Consider the following 26,119-nt stretch of genomic DNA (forward strand, 5'->3'; position numbering starts at 1 on the left):
CTAGCAGCCGCTAACAGAGGCTAACAACAACTAACAGCAGCAAAAACAACACAGTTTACTAACAGAAAAGTTCAGGATATCCTGACCAACTCACCTTGCTATCATTGTCATTGGACAGGAGTGAGCTTCACTGACTCATTTACTTGTTTCGGGCTCCTTTCACAAGTTTTACTGCCTCCTCCAGAGTACATATACATGGACACCTGGTTGATATAAACAGTGGACTGACAGCCTATACTCACTACAGATGAACTGCGGCCAAAGTGGTTTGTTCTTTACGAGCCACCGTAGCTAAGATTACGCCCCTGAATTCAGAGGGGTGAGAAAATAGAATTCAGTTCATTCATTGACATCTAGTGATGAAATTTTAAACACTGTATCTTTAAACCTTATTATGAGCTATATGGAAAAACTGAAGAAAAAAAAGAATCTCCAAAGGTTTATCATGCTGCCCAGAATCTGTTGATGATAGAATCCCTATATACAAGTACATATGTCATATCTGTGAAGGCACCCTTAATGCTTGATGATATACTGCAAACCATTAAAAAAAAAGAAGTACACTGTCAAAACAAAACTGCTGAGCAGTTTATATCCTGTCTTGCACAAGATCAGGAAAATATTTTGTTTGTTTTAGAGTTGTCTGTCTCTTCAGCTCTTACATATTGCAGTTAAAAGGTGAGCCAATGCTCCTTCCCAAATGTGGTTGCATTCAAATCAAAACATGCAAATACATACACTAAAATGTCTAAGCTTCAGTATCTGATACAGTGTGTTTGTAGCATTCTGAATTAAATATATGTAATGGTTAAATGATATGCAAATGCTCTAAAGCTGAAACCTCAGCAGCTAGGGAAAAAACAGAGTGCAGCAGAGGCACTGAGCAGCGCCCAAGCATGTTTATGATGTAGGCGCAGAGAGTTGAAGTTGCTCACATGCAGATGACAATCCAATCTAACTACCCATCTCTACTCCTCTCTTTTTCTATCGCTTGCCATCTCTTTGACTCTGGCTGTTTCTTCCTCCATCCCTCTCAGAAGAATTAAATGTATGATGGGAGAAGCCACTCTGCTCGTCAGAAGCCAAGCAGAGATTGAGCGGGAATGTTATTTTCTTTCCGTTATCTTTTTTTCACTGGCAGACTGTGTAATGTTGATGGTAATTGGACCGAGGCTAAGAGGATGAAAACTCTCATCAGTGCTTGCATCATATCCGTGCCAGATTTAAGGTTTAGAGAAAAGTTCTTCAAAGTTTAGGAGAAAACAACTTTTCAATTTCACAGATGCAGATAAAACACAATGCAGTTCCACTGTGGTTTGTTCATATGTAGTATTAATGTTCACTCACGCATACAGGCATGTATGCAGAAGCTTTGATTACCGGTTGTTGAGGACAACAGGAAGCAACAGGTCCTGTAGAGGGAGCCATTCATCTACTCTGCACCTGCCTGATTCGCACATCTCCTACACACAAACACACACACACACGATCGTTTACACACGCATGCACATGCAAAGAGCTTTAAATTTGCATCTTTAAATTACTTAAAACTAATGTTCTTGTTAACTGGGTCCATAAAACTGCACAAAGTCTCCTTTAGTAATTCCATTTCCAGTTTATTAGGTATATCTAGCTAAAACTAATATATAGTGATACAGTGTATCCTGCAACTTTCCTACTGAAAAGCTATAATGCCAACCAAAGAGGCATTTAACTTATTATCTTTCTTGTGGTGTGCTGAATTATACTCACTCTCTCTAGTTTCAACGTGCAGAAAACAGAGGGCATAAATGTAGAAATAGATTTATTATTTACTTAATATAATATGCTATAAATGAGATTTTACAGCTCAAAGGAAATTTTAAGTAAGTCTAATTTAAAATTAAATAATTTCAAAACTCATTTGTGAAGCTAATTTAATTATTACAATGTGAAAAGTGTGATTTATGACAAAGCTTTCAGTTTACTGGCACAAGAGTGCATAAATAAATGATCCCACAAAGCATCACGAGACAATAGTCTCAGCTCTTTTCGACAAAAACACGCCTGCCTTTCTTTTTTTCCCACTAGGACAACATGACTGTTTAACCACTGTTAAAACGCTCAGAACTCATGCTCAAAGTAAACACCAGTATGGCTGAATGGGGTTTTTAATGACATGGGCTTCCTGCTGCGTACCTTGACAGAAAAGGGCTGGGCGAGGTGAATCCTCACACTTCCTTCTGGCCTCCAACAGAAAAGGCACCACAACCACTGGAAGATAGATTTCAACCCAACCTATGAAGATATGTAAAATACACACACACACACACACATATCTTGACATATTTACATTTAGGAGGACATGTGAACAGCAATACCACTAATGAGCAGGATTTATAACGAGTACTAAGATAAACAGCCGCCCTCATAGTGTGCTTAGGAGTACAAGAACTGTGTGTACAGCACTGTGTGTGCACAGTGTGTGAATGACAGAGCAGAAATGATGGGGCAAGGACCTTATTATTGCAATTAACCAAAAGCAACACCCACTCTCGGTATCATCTCAAAGTGCAGATAACAAAGGGCGTTATTAATGGAGACTAATAATCATCACAGCTGCCTTGAAAAAAAATGAAATGCAAACCTCTCATCGACCAAAGCTGCCCAGTGAGAAATTAGAGAGCAAAGTTGTGAAAGCTCTCGAAGTTGGAGAGTCATCACTGACAACTTTGGGTTTTTTCTCGAGACCACAAGTTTCATTCTGTGAGCACCTCTTTAGACAAAAATCTGACTTGTGCCGTCAACACACAACACAGATATCCTGATCACAGGACTGTAACTACAAAATCGTATTTTTAATGGACTCAATATTCTTTGTCTTTCTTCTGTTTGAGTAGACAATTCTCTTTTCCTATTTTTCTAACTACAGCTATTTTGGGGGTTCTTGAACAGAACGTTTTAGGCTGTATTTGCTTACATTTGAGTGAACTTGCCCGTGTCTGCTTATTATCTATTAGCAGTTCCTGTTTTCAAAGTAAACATACATACATCTATGCTTGGATGTAATAACTGAACCAAGTTAACACTGTACAAAATAAAGTGAATTTTAGGTAAATTCATACAGTCATCACATTATTAAAGCATTATTTTTTTCTCCGATGTAGTGACACTGTATCTGTGTGTGAAAGGTCTTTGTGTTCACATTCACTCAGTTGTATCTTAAAAAGTGTTTGCATGTTGATTGCCTCCATGAGCTGTATGTCAAAGTAACTGCTGTCGCTCCAACTGTTGGTCGTGTTGATAAGTGAGCCAAATGAATGGCACAGACTGCAATAACTAATTTCCTGTTGTTTTTATAACACTGGCAAGCACCTGTTCCTTTCACCATATGCAGTATTTCTGCCTCATGTTCTTTCTCCTTTTTGCAGTTTGAAAACACAGCACTAAAGCAAACCTGTTCACTTGCTCCTGAGGACAGAACAGTTACAGATGGATCCTATTAAGTGTGTGCGTGCGCTTGCAAGTGTTTGTTTACACACATCCACCTGAATGTAGGTCTTGGGTACACAATCGTACGAGATGCCCACGGGGACCAGACTGACGTCGGGGACAGATCCCTCTTTGATGAGCTGCCTGATGCGAGCCAGCCACTGGCCACCCAGGCCAGACCTCTCTGACACACCAATACTTATTGCCTGGCCCTCATGTAGCAGCTCACGTACCAGCTGAGGAGAGAAAGATGGCAAAGACAGAGGTGTGAAAAGTCCTGGGAGTCAGAGAACAATTAACATAAACGCCTACAATGCATTTTGAAAAGACACATAAGCAATAATGCAAACCAGAAGATGGAGGAAACATTAAAAAAAAAATCCAGAGGCAGAATGTGGAGGAAAGTCAAGTCAAAATGCAGGAAGCAGGCAGGATAAAGAGCAGAGATAAAGCTGGACTGTGGGGGACACTTAATGACATTCAGAGATACTTCCCTCACCCCAAATCCTGTTTCCCCCTTACAGACAACAGAAATTCAATTACCATTGAACAGCAGCTAAACAGGCCTACACTCAATAAACAATAAAGGTCTATTAACACTGAAATACAAGCAATAAACAAGCCTGCCTTCTCACGCAAAACAAATATGCTTTCTCACTTGAAGCGCAACTGAAAACAAACAAAGTAATAAAACATCTCACAGCATCAATTCATAAACAGGCTGTTTATGTTTCACTTTAGCTATAGTCTCTGTATACCGACATCAGACTGAGCTGTTTTATTGAACTGTATAACACAATATTGATCTTAGTAAAGACAGTAGCTCCTTTAAATGAAATGTGGCTTTAGGTAAACTGATACAGATCACAAAGCGTCTGGCTCCTTAGATATAAACAGAAGATATTAAGAATAAATAGATGCTGATGATTACTGGTAAAAAAAAAATAAAATAACTGAGGCACTTAGACAGGCACTTGAGGAAACCATAAAAGATGCAAGATGTGGGAGAAAACAATACACACCACAAATATCTCCCAGATAACCGACCTGTCAAGCTCCTGATTTAAACTACCACCGCTCTTCATATTTCCCCACCCTCGTTCTTATGGCTTTGTCACTCTAGCCAACTTCCAGAGCTGCAATATCTTTAGCAAAGACTGAAGCTACTTTGTAATTCTGAGAATGAATGGAAAGTAGGATGAGATGGTAGGGTGGCAGGTTGCATTCTGATTGGGGAGCTGACTGTGATAACAATCCTCCATGTAGTGCAATGAAAAGTCCCTGCATGTCTGTGAGTATGAATTGAAATGAATGCACATACACTAAGCAGCAAAATTACAAAGATGGGATTTTTTGTTTACCTTCTAATTTTATATAATTACCTGCTGTCTAGGATTTATTTTTCATCAAAATGCATTAGCAACATGATTTCTAATTCAGGGCTCAGTGTGTCATTTTAACTTTCACATACAGCGCTAATGAGGAATTTGTACCAGGAGAACTTTTTTATGACTTGTGGCACAGAAAAATTTGTGCCTCTAACCTCAATTAGTAGTTGCCCATAAAATTGGACATTTTCATATTGTGACCCAAGTGGTAAACTGTCCTGATGCTGGTGTGCTGCAGAAGTCACCTAAACAGAATCTGTTTAAATTCACACCGACTGGTCACTTTATTAGGTATAACTGTTCAACTGCTTTTTAATGCAATCATCTATATCAGCCAGTCGCATGCCAGCAAATCAATGCATTTAGGCATGTAGATATGGCCAAGATGATCTTGGCCATGTCTAAATGAGACATTATGATACAATGGAAGATTACTGAAAGCACAACATGTCAAAGCTCAAAGCAGATGTGCTACAGAAGAATTCTGTCAGCTAAGAACAGGAATAATTCTCAGCCAAAATTGGGCAATAGAAGATTGGAAAAACACTGCCTGATCTGATGAGTTCTGATTTCTGCTGCGGTTGGGTCAGAATTTGGTGTAAAGAGCACAAAGGAATGGATCCATCCTCCCTGCTATCAACAGTTCAGGATGATGGTGATGGTGTAATGACGTGGGGGATATTTTTAACAAACTTTGTGTCCTTTAGGACCGATTTGTCATTGTGTAAATGCCACAGCCTAACTGAGTATTCTTGTTGACCATGTCAATCCCTTTATGACCACAGGGTACCCAACACCTGGTCCTTTCAAGTTGCCACTAAGTGAATATGCTGTTACACTGATGGATTCTCATATCAAACATGAACAAAGTTTCAAATAATGTGATCAGTGTGAGCCAAAAGCTCAGACTTTAGAGTGCTCTAAATGCTCAGGTTCAGACAATTCATACCACTCTCGGATCTGTATGACATCAAAGAGAGGAAAAAATTCTTAATATAGCGACACAGAAGAGAGCTGATTTAAAGGGTGAAGGGTGGACAACTTGTTTCAATCAACAGAGGAGATGTATCAATACCCATCGTAAGATAAATAAGACTCAGCTGTAAATCATACAGATCTTCTCCAGTTGAGTCTAAGAATAAAACATATGGAGCTGGAAAAGAGCAAAAAAGGTCCCCTTTAATTACACTGGGTTAGACTACAAACAGGCAATATTTGCCCAAGTTAAAAAAAAAAATGGGTAGAAAATTAAATGCTATGACATTTAGGGAACACAAATGTCAGTATCTCCCTTTTTTATGTGCTAGAATGAGGTTTGCATCTGTTTACCTTAACACTATGCCAGCTCATGTGTGGCACAGCTTGTGCCTGTTAATGTCCTGATGTTTCCATTTAACTTAAATAAAGCCACTCAGAACCACTGCAATTGCTTGTTAAAGCAGTCAAGCGGAAGTTTGATGTCTGATATAAGGACCAATTTCTTTTCCTTAAAATAAAGTATGAAAATCACCAGACCTAGGAACTCTTATATACTAACCCTTCTTATTTCTAACTTACAGCAGTCATGACAGACTGGTACAACGTGTCCATCTCAGCATCCTCCTCAGTAGGTGCAGAGGGAGGCAGGAGGACTACACCTACTTTCTGCAGGATTGATCTGCAGGATAAACAAAGCATAGCATAACTCAAACACTAGTTTAATCAAAGAAAATGTGCATAAAGTCATTCCTGCACATTTTCACTGTTTGAAATAAAACTGCCCAGCTCAAAAATAGTAGCGTGAATAAAAGTGATAAACACAGCACCTTATTTAGTTTGTGTGTGTGTTTGTGTGTATGAATGTACCTTAGGGAGGCGTTCTTAATTTGGAGAGGACAAACAGTGTACGGGACTCTGAGGCTGTGATAGAAGAGCACGAGAGGGATGAGAGCGCAGTCCACGGCGCTCTGACGCACGTACACATAAACCAGCAGAGATCCCTGAATTAGAGAACAGAAGCAGCTTCTGATAAACAAAATTCCTCACATTGTAATTCATTACATCAAACAAACACGGATTGTGCAGAGGTGACGCACAGATTAAGGAGTGAATCCATGACCTTAGATTAAATCAGCTTTTGATCAAGCCACACAAAGGAAACAGGAAGCAATGAAGAAAAATTAATTTTATGTTTTAGAACTAGCAAAGACAGTGAAAAATATGTGAGGTCAACATTCAAGTATTTAAAGATGCAGCCACAGTTCAAGTATAGGTGGTGAGTATGCCTGGATGGCTGGATTGATTGTAGAAGTTGACAGCGCAACTTTGTTTTTTTCCCAGTGTCAACAACAGCTCTATTATTTGCTTTGTGGTCCCTTATCTTTCGAGTAGCATTAGTGATTTTTTCCATTATGGACATGGAAATGAAGAGCTACTATCGCAAACTCAATTATATATCGAGTGAAGTCAAAGCAGAGAGATAAAACACAATGGCACTTCTGTGCATGCGATATTGTTGCTACAGCAAAAAGGGCTTTGCAATAAAAGAATTAAAACACAAACAGCCTGAGCATTGGTAGTTTTCATAAACTCATGATAAAAGATATATTTATTCTTTTTTTATTTGTTTTTTTAATATAGTGAAAGACACAATAACTGGGTTACACCTAAAATTATTTTATATGAATTTGGTTGTAACTACAGCCAGTATGCAGTGATTCAAACAGTTCAGTGAGGTCACGCTGTAACCCAACTTGCCTCAATAACGCAGAAAATGAAAGATTTTCAGGTTTGTCATGAAACAATTTATGGATGAATAAATTGGTAAAGATTTAGACAATGGGACTAAACAAGATTTAAATAGAATTTGTACACAATCCCTGCAGAAATAACCCTCGATATATCCTGACAATTACACTGCTCAAAAATATTAAAGAAACACTTGATCATCACTGTTTAATACAAAGTCATAAACACAAATCTGAATCCATTTCACCTTCACTGGAGAGGCAATGACAAGGCAACCCTCAGAAAAAGGAGGGGGGCCTCGTCTTATTGCTGCCGTCTAATTTTTCTCTAGTTTTGCTTTTCACTGGTCTCCTTATCACTACTTCTACCTGCAAACCAATTAGGTGTCACAGGTAGTTGAGCTCCTCAGTAATAGCACATCCAATGTGGTTTACTGTGTCTCCCAACATCAGTCTGTAGAGTTTGAAGGAGATAACAGGACACAGGTACAAGAAAAATATCACTGCAGCCCTGAACAAATCATCTCCAGTGGGTTACTTATGAGCATGTTTCTGACCAAACTGTCAGAAACAGACTGCACAACGGCGGCATGAGAGCCTGACATCATTCAGCAGGACCTGTGCTCACATCTACCAAAAAACACCAGATGTGAAAGAGTCTAAAGACAATGTTAAGCTGCCTGCAATATATCATTCAGCAAGACTGGTTTGGCAATGGGTCAGTGATGGTCTGGGATGGTATTATCTTTGGAGGGTCACACAAACCTCCAGGTGTCAGTCAATGGTACCAAGATGAAATTATGAAAATCTCAGAGCCACTTCCAGACCTCATGCTCGTGCAGCTCCTCCTGCTGCAACACAATGCCCTTGGACAAATGGTGTAGTTAGTGCTTGAATGACAAAAGCACTCATACTACTGAGTGGTTCTCAGGCTCTTCATACCTGAATCCAGTTGAGAAGCTCTGGCACAGAAATAGCACCATAGGCTATTCAGATCCAAATCTGGGAAGAAATCCCCAGAACAACATCTGCTGTCTTATCAGGAGGAGTCCAGATGTTGTTGGATGTAAATGGACTGATTCTTATATAGCACTTTTCTGCTCTCCCGGAGCACTCAAAGCACTTTATGCAACACACCTCATTCACCCATTAACACCTATTCACACAAGCACTTCTTTTTTCTATGATTAAATGCTTCCTATCTAACTTTCACACACATTCATACTTTGATGGATGCATCAGAGAGGAACTTGGTGTTAGTATCTTGCCCAAGAATATTTGGCATGCAGGCTGGAGCAGCCAGGGATCGAACCACCGACCTTACTCCTGAGCTATACCCACCCTAATGTGCAAACAGGCGCATGGGTGTCAAAAAAATAACTGAGCCATCTGAAGATGCAAGTCACATCAGCGTGTGATTTAAATTATGAACTATGAATGTTTTCCACTGACTGCCGTTATGTCACAGTGAATTACTTATTGTATTTCAGAAACACTTTCCAACATGAGTATTTTATTCATCTGGACTGGATGTGCGACTTTTACTTTTAAAAGTCACGTTTACTTAATTTTTCACAGCAGAGTATCTGAAAACCATTAGAAATTATAAGAATAACATTTGAGGTTTTCTGTTAGCTGAAGCTGTTTTCACATGCACTGCCGCGTGCAACATGTGAGAAAGCACAACTTCACACAACATCCTGAATGTACTGACGTTTTCCAGAGTTTATCTGTGAAAACAACTTTAGTAATACACAACGTTTCAGCGATAACAAAGCTGAAGACCTCGCTCACTGAAATCATTCATGCCCATTTTAAGCCTGATTCAGAGTTATTTACTTCTGTTTATTTAGTCAACCATGTAATTAAAGTGTGCAGTTTGTTAGGGAAAAAAGAAAATAATTACACATAAAAAGGCAAGCAGGAGAAACCTCAACTTTCAAAAGACTCCAGAAAATTAGATCTGTTTACTTCACCTTACCGAATATATTCTCTTTATTTTTTTATTTTTTTTGCCTGTCCCATTTGGTTCTTTAGCCATCAGAATTGTTGTCTGAAGACCAACAAGGATACCCAATGGATTTATTTTGCCAAATGGATCATCATGGCATTGCCGTATTGGTCCATTTGATCGACCTTTGTTTTTATTATTTATTTTATTTTATTTTCAGTTGTTACAGACGGGACAGACATGAGTGAGGGATAGGAAAGGGAGAAAGAAAGAGGAAGGAAAAGAAAAACAGAAGGGGAGAGGGACAGTGAGAAAGGGGGGGAAAAAATATCTCCGGGATCACCTGTTGAGAGAAAAAGAATGGAAAACAAGCAAAAAAAACAAAACAAAGCAACATACTAAACAACACCATCGCATTAATCTAGCTAAGTGTAAACAGCAGTAAATACTAAATATTGAATGTTGTTGTGCAGCACGCAGGACAGACAGCGCACAATGTGCTTTGAAGTAGCAGCCAAGAAAGATGTGATTTAAGTCTACGAACAGTGAACACCCGTGTGCACACCTGTGTGGATCGGCGCGCTTGTATTCAAATGGTTTCCCCATGTAATGGTCTGCAAGAGGATGTAGAGAGCCATAGCCCTGTCCCCCAGGGCATGAAGCAGGCATGGAGGAGATCCAGGCTCCAGACATCCAGAGGCCCCAGAGTGCAAGAGCCCAAGGAGGACCACCGGAGGGGCATCCGTGCCACCTTCATGGGAAGGGCTGAGGATCCCCAGACGAGGGGTCACCCAGTAGCCACCGGGCAGAAGCTAGAGGGGGCTGCACCGGCGTGCCCGCCAGCTCCGCCGGCAGCCAGCTGTGCCATAGTGAACCGAGCCGCAGGCACAGAGGCCGGAGGCCCGAGGGCCCTCTGCGCCACGGAAGAGGCCTGACCGAGCAACAGGCGCCAGGCCCCGCCAAGTAGCCACCGGGAGTGAGCTGGTACATACCTGAGCGCCCAGCCCCGGACACCAAGAACCAACAATGCACCAACCCCTGAGGACATCAGTCACCGGCAGGGAGTGTGGTGAGGGGAGATAGGCCTCCACACTTGGAGGGCCTGGGAGTTCCCAGAGAGGTGGAGTCTAAGACCCGACCTGACATATAGACACAGACGAACAGGCACACACAGACACAGACATGCATTCCCACCCTCATGCACACATATACAAACACTCAGCACTCACCCAACGTAGGAATAAACGTAAATGGACATGTACACACAATCACACTCCTCAAACATACTCTATACCTCGGGTCCAGGTATCCTCGCCCCCAGAGGGGGAAACGGCACCCAGACCCAAGAGATGTTACCCTTCCTTCCGGGGTGGAGGCAAGCAGACCACCCCAGGCTCCGCAGCAGCAGGGAGGCCAATCGGACAGCCAGCATCTCTTCCCAGCCCCCCCGCCCTGATGGCTAGCAGAGAACGGGGGTGTGTTAAGACCCCATACCTCCCTCCTCCCGCTCAAGTGTAGTGTTGCTGCGTGTTGCTCTAAAGTGCATTTAAAACAAGGGAGAGCATGGTGCTGCTGCCAGAGAGCAATATATTCTCACATTTCTGTTTACCTTGAAATCTTTTGGAGTAGATGTGTTTACAAATAGGGCGGCAGCTTGTTTACCATCTCAATAGAAGTCAGAGCACAGCCTAATGTGAAACCAAAACCTCCGAGTATCAACACTGTGCAAACACACAGTGTACTTTCCATTTTTTGCAGCAAGAGACACCCTTCAGCATAGCAGATATTTAATCTACAAAGGTGTGTGTGCATTTATAGACATTTGTACCTCTTGTGAGGCTCTGTGTAAAGCCGACAGATGGTTGAGGTTAACTTGAATGCTGCCGAACACAGAAGCAAACATCTTCAGCATCGCCCAGCACACGAATCTAGTCAAAAGAGGATAGTGGGTGGAGGGATGTATAGAAATAAGAGATGAAAAAGTTAATGACAAGAGATGCACACAAGGCCGTAATAGACAAATGAAGCTAAGAGAAATAATCACCAATAATATAATTTAGGAAACAGTTTAGCACAAAACGGGAGGAAAGGACAGTGTTAAATGTGATGTTATGTAAATGAGACAGGTGGGGGCAAGAGAAAGTGGGGGAAAAGGATGGAGATAAAAAAAATGATGACATAGGAAAGAAGTGAATCAGTAAGCAATAAAGTAGCAAGTGTGAGAGGATGACAGAGGTAGATAGAGACAAAGTCTAGAAATGAGGGAGACTGAGGAAGCAAGGAGAAATTGAATTTCGAAGAGATTTCTTAAACTTCAAGACAGTCAAAAAGTTTCTTCAGAAAAAAAAATAAAGTTTCCACTTCATTTCACTAGACATTTGAAGAATTTCTGACACTATCTGAGGCTACAGAAACATGGTCCCAAGAGATGATAGAGTCATAACATCCAATTTCAATTTAAATACTACTTAGTGCATAGATCAAAAACATGCCGTCCACTGGCCGTGGACAAGTTTGTGTCTCAAACAGCTGTCAGTCATCTTGAAGAGCATGATGATTGACAGCTAGAAAGGCATTCATCTGTAAGCAGTCACACAAGAAGTTTTGAGCTGTCTTACAGTAGCACATAAGCATTTCTGTTTGTCTCTTCAACACAATTTAGGGTTTGGAAAGCCTATTGTTCTTCCCCCGAGTGACCAAAAAGAAGTAGGAATTTGTAATATCTACATATCTCCACTGACAGAAGACTATTCCAATTTTTTCCAGTAAAAATTCTTAAAACAATCCTGTGTACAAAAATAGAACATTCTTATAAGACAGAAATCTGAAACCCTGAGCCTCAAATTCTGCTTTTTCTGCTGGTTTAAAAAAAATACATAAATAAACATAATTACTGAAATTACATTTTTTAATGAATCTGCCAATTATCTTGGGCTATTTTGTTGCTAATGAATATTCATAAGAGCTATGTTTCCTCTCCCTGTGATTGGCCTGTTCGTCATAGCAACCACAGCTGTGGGTTTTTTGGGTATCGCCAACTAATACTGCAAAAACACTAAAGCCAACAATGTGTTAGTTAAGCTCTTAACATTTTTCACTTATTCAGTCCATCTATGTAATGAAAGATGTAAAAGTGACTCATGAATGGCCACGTCACTTTAAAAGAGGCTTTTTAATTAATTTCTCCATGCTTGTTGGCTTGTTGGGGACTATTCTTCAACACTGATCCACAGTAAACCTACAAAGCACAAGGACGGTCTAAGTTCAATTGATGCAACATTGTTAATGTTCATTGTCATTAAAAAACATTCAGCAAATGGCTCATTAATGTGTTTTAATAGTTTTTGGACAGAATAGACCCTCAATGAAAATGAGAAAAAGCTTTAAAGACCTTGAGTGCACAAATGATACTTGTTAGCAGGATCAGTTGATGGGTGCCTTTGGTGTTGTCGAGGCTTTAAAGGGACAGTTGACCTGATATTTTTTAGATGGCTCTTTTTTTTAGTCATTTTATTTTGGAATGCCCAGTTTTGGAGATATTAGCTGTGGACATGTCTGCCTTCCATCAAAGTCCTTCTAGAGGCAAGTTTTGTCACTCGCCAGTCATCTTAGTAATACAGGGTGGGCCATTTATATGGATACACCGTAATAAAATGGGAATGGTTGGTGATATTAAAGTCCTGTTTGTGGCACATTAGTATATGTGAGGGGGCAAACTCCTGATGACCATGGCGGCCATTTAGAAGTCGGCCATCTTGGATACAACTTTTGTTTTTCCAATAGGAAGAGGGCCATGTGACGCATCAAACTTATTGGTAATGTCACAAGAAAAACAATGGTGTGCTTGGTTTCAACGTATGATCGTTTTGGTCACTGCAGTTGCCTGCAGCTTATCTGGATGATACCAACTGGTCTGCAAGCAGGTTTAACTTTCACGATAATGTCATTTTTAAAAAAGTTAAAAGAAAAAAAAAATCCAGATCTTATACATTTACTGCAAAAGAGAAGGTTATTGACCACAGAATGGGTCAAAAAAAAGTACGGATACAGCACAACCAAAGTTAAAACTGTGGTGTATTTTTACTGTGTGTGGGCAGAAATTCAGAAACAGCAATAACTCAGTTTCCTGCCCGGCTTTTGACTGGCTCTTCGAGGGCAGGAACAAAAAAACATTTTTGCCATTACAGAATTCTCCAAAGCCCAACAAATCCTAGATTTCCATTCAGGATTTGTTGAAATGCAGTCTCTCTCTTATACTGCTTCTCTTGATTACAATGGGAATAAATCTCAATTAATCTATTTTGTTACTTGGGGAAACATTTGAAAACTCAGCATCAACATCACGTTCATGAAGGTAGTGAAAGTTTCATGCAGGAACTATGTTCTTTATACCAAATTACGCCCGTTTACTCTATCACTGCGCAGAAGAAAATGAGCATCTACCCATGATGAGAGGCTTGTGAAAAAAAGTCAGTAACGATCGTGTCCTCCAACTAAAAGACGCCGCACGCATCTTTTAGTTGGCAGATGGAGAGAGGACCAAAGAAAAAATTCTTCCATGAAACTGCACAATTTTGCATTTTATTTTTTCTAACCTGGCCATGACATTTGAAAAAACAGCCGTCACTGCTGAGTTTTTTAAAAATGTATTTTTTTGGCACTTTGAGCATCACAAAAAAGGTGCCACCTAGTTCTGTTATATTCAAGAAAAGGCAATATCTCTAAAACTGAGCAACTCGCATCACAACAATGCATATGGATAAGCAGTCGTATAGACATAAATTTCATTTTAGAAAAGCAATGTTGCTTTAATGTTGAAAATACATAAAATTAACTCCTTAGCCATTATGGAGAAGCAGCAAATGAATGAGAATAAAATAGGAATTTCTCATAAATTAAGATGTGAAAATCTTTTAGAATCGTTATATCATCAAAAGGCTCATGTTTTCTGCATCAAAGAATTTAAAAAAAATCATTAAAAGAAATCGCTGCAGACTGCAACTCTATTTTTGCTTCAGGCACACCGATATGATACATCTCACTCGTTATTTCTAAATGAAAGGTCTCACAGCACAGCTCTGAATCAATATGCAAATGTGATGTATTAGTAAATACACACAAACAACCATCTTTGAACCTAGCTCCCCCCCCCCCCAATCGACTCATGCACACATAAACAAACCTTAAGACGCCAGAGGAGATGCAGGTGTTAATGAGGGGGAGGAATGGTGAGAGACAATCTAGCTGCCCGTGGCCGTCTCCCCCCTCAGGTGCTTTGTGCTCTGCTGTGAGCGCCTTCTTCACCCTGAAACACATGGTCACAGGACAGCAGGGTTAATACGGAACAAAGCTTCATTTGTGCTACACTTAGACAAACACCAGCCTTCCAGTAAGACAACAACACCATCCCTGAGTGTGGAGGTTACATAAAGGTTAAACTCAATTACACAGGAGGAGGGACAACAACAGCTTCAAACTGAAGAACAGTGACAGAGATAGAAGTGTGATACCTCTCCTCAAGTTATCCCATCTTTCTTCGTTCACTCTTTACAGACTCTGAGATAGCCTTACTTTTCTGTTTTTTGCATGTCTTCGTCTTATCTCCACTAGTCCTTTCTTATTCTCTCTCTGCAGAACTGCAGGAATCCGTTTCATTTTCTGTATCTCTACCTATCATTTATTTACTCTCCTCCAGCATCTCTACTTCTGCCATCCCCCCTCTCTTTCTCCTCAGGTACCTGTTACTCTGACAGACTCGCTTGACCCTGCCGCTAACAGGACTGCCATAAACCTTGCACCCACTCACAAACAGGGCGCAGCACACCCTCCGCACCAGCCAGCCTCGATACCTGCATACAATTCAAAGAAATGAGCATGAGTGAGAGCGCTGGGACCAAATAAATTTGTGTGGCTTTGCCCGAATGCGGTGGATTCTCATACTACCTGGTTTGTGTCTCACTGACACTCAGCAGGTTGTGGAAACCAAGGGAATAGTTTTGTCCAAGCTTCTTGCTCTAAGCAATGACAAAAGCAGATAAAGATAGATGACCTGAATGTCGACATCAACCACGAATGGGCTGTGTGGGGCACAATCCAATTTACTGTATAAAAGAAGGCTATAGCTGAAGGATACTATGTGAATGGGGATAGCTACAAGAGGGTCTTTATACTCACAACCTTTGCGTGCCATATAAAGTCAGCATTTTTCACTCAGTGAAAGAGATCCATAATTACTCTGCACACTCACCAGACTGTCTGGGGTGCACTGGTGGCAGCACTGGCCCACAACTGGCCTGAACTTCCCCAAACAAGGAAGCACGGTCTTCATCATTTTCCTGATCTTTAATCCACATGACAGCTGGGTAAAAACACAAAAAAGACACAACACAAACAGGATGTCACATGCAGAAAAACCACAACCACATCCACTTTTTGAAATAACACTCAACTGCCATGTTATTACGCACATAAAGCTAAAACTAATGTTTCTTATCTTATTTGACTTTAATTTGTTTTGCCCTGATGTCTTTTGAGCTTGTAAATTTTTTTCTGTCTCTTTGATTGGTTTAACTCTGAATTCATATCGGCACGCCATTACTAGCAGTGCAGTAAATATTAATACAGTTCCCATGTGAGCCCCTGTATCAGACGCTCCCTGTGCAAATCAAACAAACAGCTCATGCGCTCAACAAGCCAGGCTGTGTACTGTATACTAATCAACCACACTTCAGGCCTCCTCGAGCAAGCTGACTGCTGGTCAGGTGTTCAAATATTTGCAGTACAGTACGATAAAACACGCCAACCGACTGATTATCATGCTCGATGTGTTGTGTTGATCAGGATTCAGAGTGATCGCCTGGCTTTGGAAAAAAAAGATCTAATCAATCTCCTAAGATCAATGACACTTTCTCCAAGTTGAATGATGATGGATTCCAGAAAAGAGAGCAGCTGACTGGCAGAAAAGGTCAATTTAAAGACAAAACCTTACGATCATGAAAGTTTGGATCGAACTATCAATAATTTAAAGGGCCATACTCGTTCAGGGGAAAAGTACAAAGAAAAGAGGTAGACCAAAAAAATGAGAGGCATGCGGATTATCAGGCCAAACCTGTGTGTAAATAAGCTGGCCCGGCTCGATGACCAGAGTTACGCACTTGTGTCTGCTCATTCCAAGGTGAAGGTAGAAATGCTTCGATCTGGATCTGATGCCCATGATATGTCATTAATTTTCTGGATTATTATTTTGTAGTTCTGTTCTTCTGCTAAGAGTGCTGTACATAACAAGAGATGAATGAAAGAAAAAGAAAACCCTGGATCCAGACAGGAAGGGGATTTTACATTGTGCTGGCACGGTTTGTGCTATGTGATCACCACTTTCCTGGTGAGGAATTTTGTTTTTTAATGTATGTGAGTGGACCTATTGGGCATGACATCACTTTAAAGTTTTAGCTCATTTCAGTTTTGCTGAAAGTTTCAAGGCCTTGAAACTTGCTCAATATAGTAAAAGCTACATAAAAGGAACACGTGTGCGTTGGATTTGATTAGAGTCACTTAATTTTGTTGTAATTTTGTGAGTTTTAATGGAGTTTTAAAATCATGGGGTGATCTATGAATCCCTCCTGGTGGTGCATTCAGACGCTGCTGTGAAGTCTGATCACAGAGCTATTCAGCTGCCACAAAGCTTTGCATTCATAAGCTGTGGTGTTTGGAAACTCGACAGGGAATAGAAATAATTAAAGTAGTGATGCTTTCAAAACAAAATCTTTCAATGTACCATCAGTTAGAGTCATGCAATAAGGAGGGCAAAAAAAAAAAGTTTATTCGGCTTCTACATATCAGGAGGAATTTTCTCTATTTGTGCATTATTATATCCTGAAAACTCAAAGAAAAATCAACTCACAAAAATGAAAACATTAGACTGTTGTTTACCTATTTAAGGAAGTTAAACAAAAATATTTATGAGGCAAAAAGTGTGTGAAACAGATCAGTATTTTCAGTCACCCCACTGTGTAACAAAAACTGCAGCTGCATTTTCCCAGTGCCTTTGGGTTAGATCTGCATGCTAACTTGAAAGAACTTCTGCTCTTCCACAACATTTTTTTAGATTAAGGTGAGTACTGATTTGGTCATCTCAAAATATTTTCTTTACTTTCTCAGGGGCTCTTAGGGAATAAAATCATGCCAGCAAAATGCATCCAAGACCAGAACAGATTTTAACCCTGGTCATCTGTATCCTGCATAGATTCTGCTTTATAAGCTTTTAAAAATACAGCTAAAAGTCTAAAAGCTATGTCGTGTTTTCCAAAAGTGTCCAGTGGGCCAGATTGTAGTCTTTGGAGGGCTGATGTTGGACACTACTGATTTAGAGCCATAGAGATATTTCAGCGCCAAGAGCCCGACTCGCCTTTGCTGTTCACTTTGGCAGTTCAATACTTGTTGTCAAAATTTTAAAATTTACATTTTAAAAGGTCTGTAAGACTTGAGGAGAGTTTTCTACGGCTAAACTCATGATTTGTTTGAGCTGAGCAACAATCTTGCTTGCTTACTTCGTCTTTAGCAGAAAACCCCAAACTCTTACTATGCAACACGAAATCTGTCTGAGTTGGCCTGCCAAGTCCACCTACACAGCTAGGAGCTGGCACACAGGCACATCTTAGGCCCCTGAAGGGTTATATCTAGATCAGATAGTTTGACGTCATTGTGTTGCCTGGCAACCACCAACCAATGCGCTAAAATGACCCATTTGTAGCATTTATGCACCCAGAATCCTAAAAACACCTTATAAAAATATTACAAAAGTATTGTTTTTATTTCAATAGCAACATTCATATCCACAAAGTCGAAGGATGCACGACAGAGCACTGTAAAAAAACTATTGACTTTCTGAGATAACATTACATTTCACCCTGCAACTCTAGCCAATCAGATTGGCAACAGCTTTTCTTTCTTTCTAATATGACAATGATCCCAAACAAAATGCCAATGCAGTAAAAGCATACCTAGATAGAAAAACACAAACTATCAGTCATGGATTGGCCTCTCCAAGGCCCAGATCTCAACAATATTAAAGAAGTGTGCAATCCTCTTTACACAGACAGGAACAAAAGGCAGCCAGCATCCAAAAAAAGAGCTTTGGATGTTCTTCAAGAAGGCCGGAGAATTATTCCTGAAGACTACAGGCTTTGTTGAAGACTAAATATGGTCATACCAAATATAGATTATATTACATATATATTTTGTGTGACTTAAAAACATTCAAAATGACACCTGTGGAAATCTGCATTTCTGGAAATCTATAGGGAACAAATTAGTAGCAAATACTGCGACTAAATGTATCCTTTTCAAACCACTGCTTTTAATTTCTCTGTACAGATAATACATACTACGAAGTTTAAATCCTTTTTGAATGCTTGTTAATGATTTCCTCTTCCTCTCAGTCTTTATGCCGATCTACGCTAATCGCCTCCAGCTGAATACCTAACACACAAAGTCAGATGTGAAAATGGTACAGTATAGACCTCCTCATTTCAGTGCAATGAAATACATAGGCATATTTACCATAACGTCAGTATTCCTTTAAAAATTATATTCATTTGTTGATGGGCATGTATGACTCACTGATGCATCACATCCACTGATTTGGCACATCAAACAGAATTAAACACAAGGGGCCACGCATGTTCTCTCGTGATTGTAAAGAACAAAGCGTTTGAGATTAGTGCCCGTGGAGTAAGTGGGAGATGACAGTGGGAGAGAGACATGCAGGCAGTTCTTACAGCGGGTCTATTCTGCTGAATTGGAAGTGGAAGGACTGTGTCTTTGTTTATCCCATCATTCTTCTCCTGCTCCATGGTGAGGCCCCTGCTGATTTACAACCACAACCCTAAAAAACACAGAGAGATTGGGTAGGAAAAAAAGAGTATGAGGAGTCATGTCAAAAATGCTGCAATCTGATGTTATGTTGGATTATGCTGTAATGGTATGCTTGTGATCACATGTAAATGTTTTTAGTGCTTTTTGGAATAATTTGAAGGCATTTCATAGGGCTCAGAGAAAGACTTCCACCTTGCAATTTAAGATAACAAACACTCATCCACACACAGTCTCAGCTTCCTTCTTGATAGTATCTCCCAATGCCCTTAGCTACAATTTCACCCACCTAACAAACCCTTTTCTATCCCTGCACCATCACAAATTCTCTCAAATTCTTCAACACCCCTTTCATTCTTTTCAAATTAAGGGATATCAGCCTCTTGCTGCAAGTATCACTGAATTGGTCTCCTATTGTTTCCTCTTATTGGACTTCTAGTGGCAAACTTCACTTTAAAAGTTTTCTGCTTACTTCTATATGCAGGTAGGAATCAAACAAGGACAGAACTGCCATTAAGAGGTTAGAGATGTTGAAGAACTCGAGGCTGTCCTTGCTCAGCAACACACAGGTGAAGCTGCACGAATGCTCACTAGTAGGTTATAAATCATTAAAAGCAGGGAACATAGCCATCAGCTGAAAAACAGCTCTTATGTAACTGATGCTGGTCCCTTGCCCACTCTGAACCGTAGTAATGAGTGTTGGCAACATAGGTCACAGTGTAATACAATCTAGCTTAAACAGGTTATCTAATTGATAGCACTGGCTGTGGTGGAGCTCAAGTGAGTAATCATCTGAAATTAAGGTAGATTTAATTCTGATTAATTCAAGTTCACACTCTCCAAAGGGAGAGCTAAGCAAGCATAAAAGCCACCATCCTGAGAGAGATTACCTTTGGTTTGTATAAGGCTTTTGATTCTACTACAAAAGGGTGAAGACGTGTGCTGCTGTAGCCAAAAAACTTTTTTTTTTGGCTACATCCACGCGATTCAGGAGTCTCATTAGGCACAATGAAAGACTCTTCCTTTGCATCTCTGTCTTTCACTCTGTTGATCCCATTCTGCCCTATTAACTTCGCTAATTAAAACTTAAGCCCTCCCCATGGGAAGACGCTCCATTTCAACTGGCTCAAGTTCCCACATTCATTACCAACTCCTGTGGGAAATGGCAGGCATTGATAAGAGCTTCCCAGGGCTCTGTAGTGTTTCACAGGTGCGGCAGGTGATGTAAGAGACAAGGCAGCAAAATGGGAGTAAAGAGTGTAAAACTGTAAATTACACAGGCAGAGAAACAGCAAAGTCTCTAATGGGGTTATATAATCCACTCAAGGGAATACAAGACCACATGGAAACAGCTAGAGACAGCAGTATGCCAAGGCCAGGTCAACGTAACACTGCAAACAAGATTTTAATTATCTATGTGCCATCTTACCAGTCAACATACAGTACAAAAATTAATGCAGTCGTGTAAAAACATTCACTTCAACATTGAGATCTGGGCCGCAAGTACCTCCTTAGAGCACTCATATTTATTCTTGCTTGACTCTTCCACTTGTTAAAACTTAACTGATCAATTATAGTATTTAATTAATATGCTGTAGTTTGCCAACGTGACAGCTCAGACCTAAGTGGGCCCATGATGAGAAAGAATTAAGAATTAATAAGATTAAAAATCAGAAGCCATTAAAAGACGCCAGGACAGATTAGAGTGAGGATCATTTTAGAGCAGCAGTCAAAGGGATGTCAGCTGGTGCATTCATGTCTAGGGTAGGGTTAACCAGGAGTTAATAGCAGAGGCTTTAAAGGGGGTGTTATTGCTTTTTTCCTGCTAAATATTTTTTATTCTTGGACTATTAGAGTAGCTTTACATGGTTTAAAGTTGCAAATTACAGTTGCACCCATTGGCATCGGTCAACTACATTGCAAAGTACTGATTTTTGCAGCTTCCAATTTTCTTTCCAAGATTTATAAATGACACCAAAATCAACTTTTATTCAATGCGAATTATTTTTTCATATTTTAATGAAATGACATTAATAAACTTTACAATTTCCTCCAAACCTTAGTAAGTTACAGGTTTCTCCTCTTACATAAACAACTGAATATACTAGATTTTGCTGCTGGAAGGAGGAACAAATAATTCTCTGAAAACAGGATGCCCACCTTTACTTGACATTTTCTATCTTCCTAAACAGAAGAAGGTGGAACAGATTTAAATAACAAAACAAATGTCAGTAATTTTGATTATTTTATTTATGTTTGTGACGAGACAATAGGACACCAACCCTTTACTCATTTTTCATTCGTCTCCCTAATTTTCCTCATAAATGCTTTTGATCCTTTGCTCATACCAAGGCTGCTGGCTCTAGCTTAAGCCACTTAACCTTTATTTGTTTCTATAAAAAATTCAGGTTCAGCTGAGTGAGGGTGATTTAACTTTCTGATTAGATTTGTTGTTATAAACATTTTCATGGTGGTCCCCTCAGTGTTTACTTTGGACTTACTCACAGCGAAGATCTTCCTTGCTGACAACATGTTAGTGTGTGGTTGTCAGCATTTGTCTGCGCCACTGTGGGGCATGCATCACAGATGCATGAAATGGACTGGTGCATAATTAGACGTACGCAAAGCTGACCAGACCGAGAACAATAAACATTAGCTGGTCAGTTGGCCCATCGGTATTAAAAATAAATAAATAAATAGATAAAAATCTGTATTTGTTTTATATGTACTGCTCCTTAGTGAAACCCCTCAAATGTTTTCTTGCACGTCCTATTTAAGAAACTGAAAAAGAACTTCCTCACACCCCGAGTGGGTACCGGCTGTGCACTGCTAGAGCTACAAAACAAACCTTCAGCAGGCCACTGGTGTGAATGTCTTTGACCAAACAATCAAATATAAACTTCTTGAGGTTGGCCTGAGGGACCTATCCGGTGCTTGCTGTCTGGCATTGTGAATCCCAACTGGAATTTGCTGTAGAATTCCAGAATACCACAACATGTGACATACGTGAAAATGTCTTGAGAACATTATAATGCGTGTAACATCACTCAGCATGAACGGTTTGATGGCGGATCAATGATGGTTTGGGGAGGCAAATCCATGGAGTGACGCACAAACTCTACGGTGGGAATTGGAACCCAGATCATTAAGTATCAGGTAGAAAATCCCATATCCCATCTGTTGTCTGATTAGGAGCAGGCCCCGACATTGTAAGGCATTCATTCAACCATAGGGAACACACTAACTACTGAGTACCATTTTAAGTTCCTGCAATGAAATTCTAGCAAAAGTCTTTTTTCCCTCTCTTTGATTTTCTGGTTGTCTATCAATTTAGTTCTTTCATCAAAGAATATGTTATCCTAGTTTCTAACACCTCACTAAGTCTATATCAAGATGGATATTGAGCCTGACTTTTTTCACATTGAGATCTGATGATTTCAAAGTGTTCCTTTAATTTTTTAAGCAGCGTACACATATGCTACAATAATTACAGTAATAACAGCTCATCTATCTGAAAAGGAGCTGCACACAGAGAAGATAACAGAATACATTTGTCTAAAATTCATCCTCCACACCTCCTAGAACAATTCAACTCTGAAATGAAACTCTTCAGATAGGGTTAAGATAGGCAGCACCAACAAATCATTTTAGATGATGGGAGAAACTGTAACTCTAGGGAAAAACCCAAGAAAGTCTGCCCTAGATAGGTAAAAACCCATGGCCCTCTTGTTGTGTATCAGAAATCAATGCGCTACACTGCTGTCCACGAGGGACGCAGGAAGAGTTTCTCCTTAAATCTCTATGCAGGTATCATTTGGATTTTCTGCAAAAGCTTGAAAAGATAAACTGTAAATTTTTCTATTAAACCACGGCAATGTCAAAGCAGAAGAGGAATCACACAGAAATGAACTGCATGTTTCTGCCAGAACAGCTTAAAGAACTTAAGCTGAAATACACAAGGACAACATTAACACTCTTAATCTGACAAATGGAAAGGTTACTCTGAATGCTGTCAGAGCGCATTACGTATACTGAATTTAGCTGAACACCGCACTGATGGCAAAAAAGGATTGCATTTCACTGATAGCTAAATAATCAACAAGATTATAGTAGCTAACAATAACCTTAAAAAGTAACAATTACAGCATCACTTCAAACACAGAATTTGTAAAACTCACCTCTTGCAGTAGAAACTTGTTTACCGTGTTTGTTTTGAATGCTATCACAGCTGAAATCCCCACAGCATACAAATTAGCTTTACAAGCCCCTCTACCCTGCAGCACTCCTTGTAATGCTGAACACTAACGTCATCAAGACGCACTTTTGCAGCTGTAACCGGCACTGGTAGCTAATTAGCCTAATAACCTGTCTATCAAATATCAAAGGTAACGCCCAGAAAATAGCAGTATTTCACATTTGGATATTTTTCTGTCAGTGGTAGTCTTTAGAGCCAGGATTTCCTTCTGCACACAAAAATAACTATGTTGTAAACACACCGTGTGAACAATTCAGACAGCAACAAATTACTGTAAGCTTGCGTCAAAATGGCAACATATACGTGGAAGTGGTGTCATTTGAATTACACTGAACAGGCAGCTGATCTACTGGGATTTTCCTGCACAACCATCTCTAGGGTTTATGGAGAATGGTCTGAAAAAGAGAAAATATCCAGTGAGCAGCAGTTCTCTGGGCAATGTAAGATGTCAGAAGAGAATAATCAGACTGCGTGGAAGTGGATGGAAAGGAGGAAGTCAATAACTTAAACAACAATCTGTTATAACAAAGCTATGCAGAAGAGAATCTCTGAATGTACAACAGGTCGAACTTTGAGCCAAATGAGCGACAGTAGCAGAAGACCACACTGGGTACCACTCCGGTCAGCTAGGAACGGGAAATTGACACAGCTTTTCATCCTGATTGTCTGATCTGATGAGTCTCAATTTCGGCTGCACCATTTGGATGGTAGGCTCAGAGTTTGGTGTAAACATGAAAACATGGATCAATCCTGCCCTCTATCAACAGGCTGTCGGTGGTAGTGTAGTGATCTGGGGGCCCCATGGTACCCACTCAGCGTAGTTTAAACCCCACCGCTTATCTGAGTATTGTTGCTGATCATGTCCATTCCCTTTATGACCACATGGTACCCATCTTCTGATAGCCACTTCAAGCAGGATAACGAGCCATATCTCAAAGCTCAAATCCTCCCAAACTGGATTCTTGAACATGACAATGACTTCACTCTACCCAAATTGCCTCCACGGTCATCAGATATCACTCCAATAAAGCACCATAGGGATGTGATAGAATGTTAGATTCACATTATGGACGTGCAGCAAACAAATGTGCACTGTGTGATGCTGTCATGTCAACATGGACTAAAAGCTGTGAATGCCTTGTTGAATCTATGCCGCTATCACACTGGGGATTCACTGGTGAAAATGAGATGTTACAGAGTGCCGATGTAATAAAACAGCATCAATATGAGCAAAAATGATTGTGGGCATGAGTAGTTATTAAATGATGTTGCCATTGTGACTCCTTCATGAAACCACTCATATGGGCTACAGTCCTCTCAAACCAAAAAACTGAGAAGCTTGTTGTGTATTTGTCCAGAGCCTTTCGATAAATCAGGCTGAAATGATCAAAACAAAGACCAAAATGTCCATTTGTGAAATCTGACCGGGCTTCAAACAACTAAGTATGAAAAAAAAAACCCACTGACAACATGAAGCAAGTGGGTCTCAGGATAAAGGTTTCTCAATTTCGAGGGAGCGATTGAGGTGGCTACCAATTAAAGAACAGGATACAGGTAATTGTTATACAACAGATGAGTAAATACATTTGAGTTACCTGGGCAACCAGAGCCTAAAATGTCCACTAGTGACCAAAGCGATGTGCAACACACTAATCACTTCCTGTGTGGATACAGCTTCAGGCTCTGAAGTCCATGCAAATTTGTTATGTATAAAACTGGAGTGATAAACAAATATCTCTTCTCAGCCTCCAGGTGGATGCAGGTGGTGGAGAGCAGCACTGACGTGTCAGAGGCAGAGATGAGAAAGTCTGCAGGTTAAATAGACTGCCAAATTGGGAGGGTGTGTTTGATAAATGACATGAGCAGAGTGAGCCATGAGAGTATTTATGATGCAGGCTTTGCCAGTGCATGTAAGTTGGATTTTTGTCAGTGAGCAGAACTACTCTCAGCTGATACCTTATTCACAAGGGGTCACCACAGCAGGTAGCCTCACATGTTTGATTTGGGAATTTAACACCAGACGCCCTCCTTGTTTCAACCTGCAAGGGATTTGCGTCTCCTCCTAGAACTGAACCAGGGATGTTTTGCTTGTTAGGCAAATGTGTGGAAACTACTACACGATCAAGCAAGAAGAAAATATTAAGGATTTTCATCAGTAAGCATCACTGTACACTGTAGCGGAGCTGCAGATTAATAACTGAAAATTGGGGTTATCACAGAGAACTTCCAGAAACAAATGCCTGACAGCTTATTTCCCAGTCCCTGGTCATTGAGAATGCTAGGATATTATGAAACTGTCATTAATACTCCAGAAGCAACACCCTTTTCTAAAAGGTAACAGTATAAGCATCTAATTTCATACAGCTAGCAACTTTAAAAGATTTGCCTTATGTTAAGTCAGCTAAGGCCCCTGTGTCACACAGGAGTTGGCAACTACCCATTCCTATTGTTATGAACT

General features: G+C 40.2%; 1 protein-coding gene across 21 annotated transcripts in view; it reads right to left on the reverse strand.

The window, feature by feature from the left end:
• The window catches only part of gpat2 (glycerol-3-phosphate acyltransferase 2, mitochondrial), a 186,889-nt gene that overhangs the window by 27,124 nt on the left and 133,646 nt on the right, over positions 1–26,119 (reverse strand). For 16 of the 21 annotated variants that reach the window (XM_085179074.1, XM_085179063.1, XM_085179065.1 and 13 more), the window contains 11 exons: positions 19,313–19,419; positions 15,784–15,894; positions 15,480–15,550; positions 15,275–15,385; positions 14,719–14,841; positions 11,365–11,464; positions 6,705–6,838; positions 6,417–6,516; positions 3,522–3,707; positions 2,179–2,277; positions 1,381–1,463 (listed from right to left, as the gene is read on the reverse strand). In XM_085179074.1, the coding sequence (XP_085035200.1) occupies positions 1,381–1,463; positions 2,179–2,277; positions 3,522–3,707; positions 6,417–6,516; positions 6,705–6,838; positions 11,365–11,464; positions 14,719–14,841; positions 15,275–15,385; positions 15,480–15,550; positions 15,784–15,894; positions 19,313–19,387 (1,193 nt within the window). In that variant the 5' untranslated portion in view covers positions 19,388–19,419. The remainder of the gene's footprint in view (positions 1–1,380; positions 1,464–2,178; positions 2,278–3,521; positions 3,708–6,416; positions 6,517–6,704; positions 6,839–11,364; positions 11,465–14,718; positions 14,842–15,274; positions 15,386–15,479; positions 15,551–15,783; positions 15,895–19,312; positions 19,420–26,119) is intronic. The other 5 variants (XM_085179078.1, XM_085179077.1, XM_085179076.1 and 2 more) reach the window with 4 other exon arrangements.

The sequence above is a fragment of the Neolamprologus multifasciatus genome, chromosome 12 (genome assembly GCF_963576455.1).
Source record: "Neolamprologus multifasciatus chromosome 12, fNeoMul1.2, whole genome shotgun sequence".
NCBI classification, from domain to species: Eukaryota; Metazoa; Chordata; class Actinopteri; order Cichliformes; family Cichlidae; genus Neolamprologus; species Neolamprologus multifasciatus.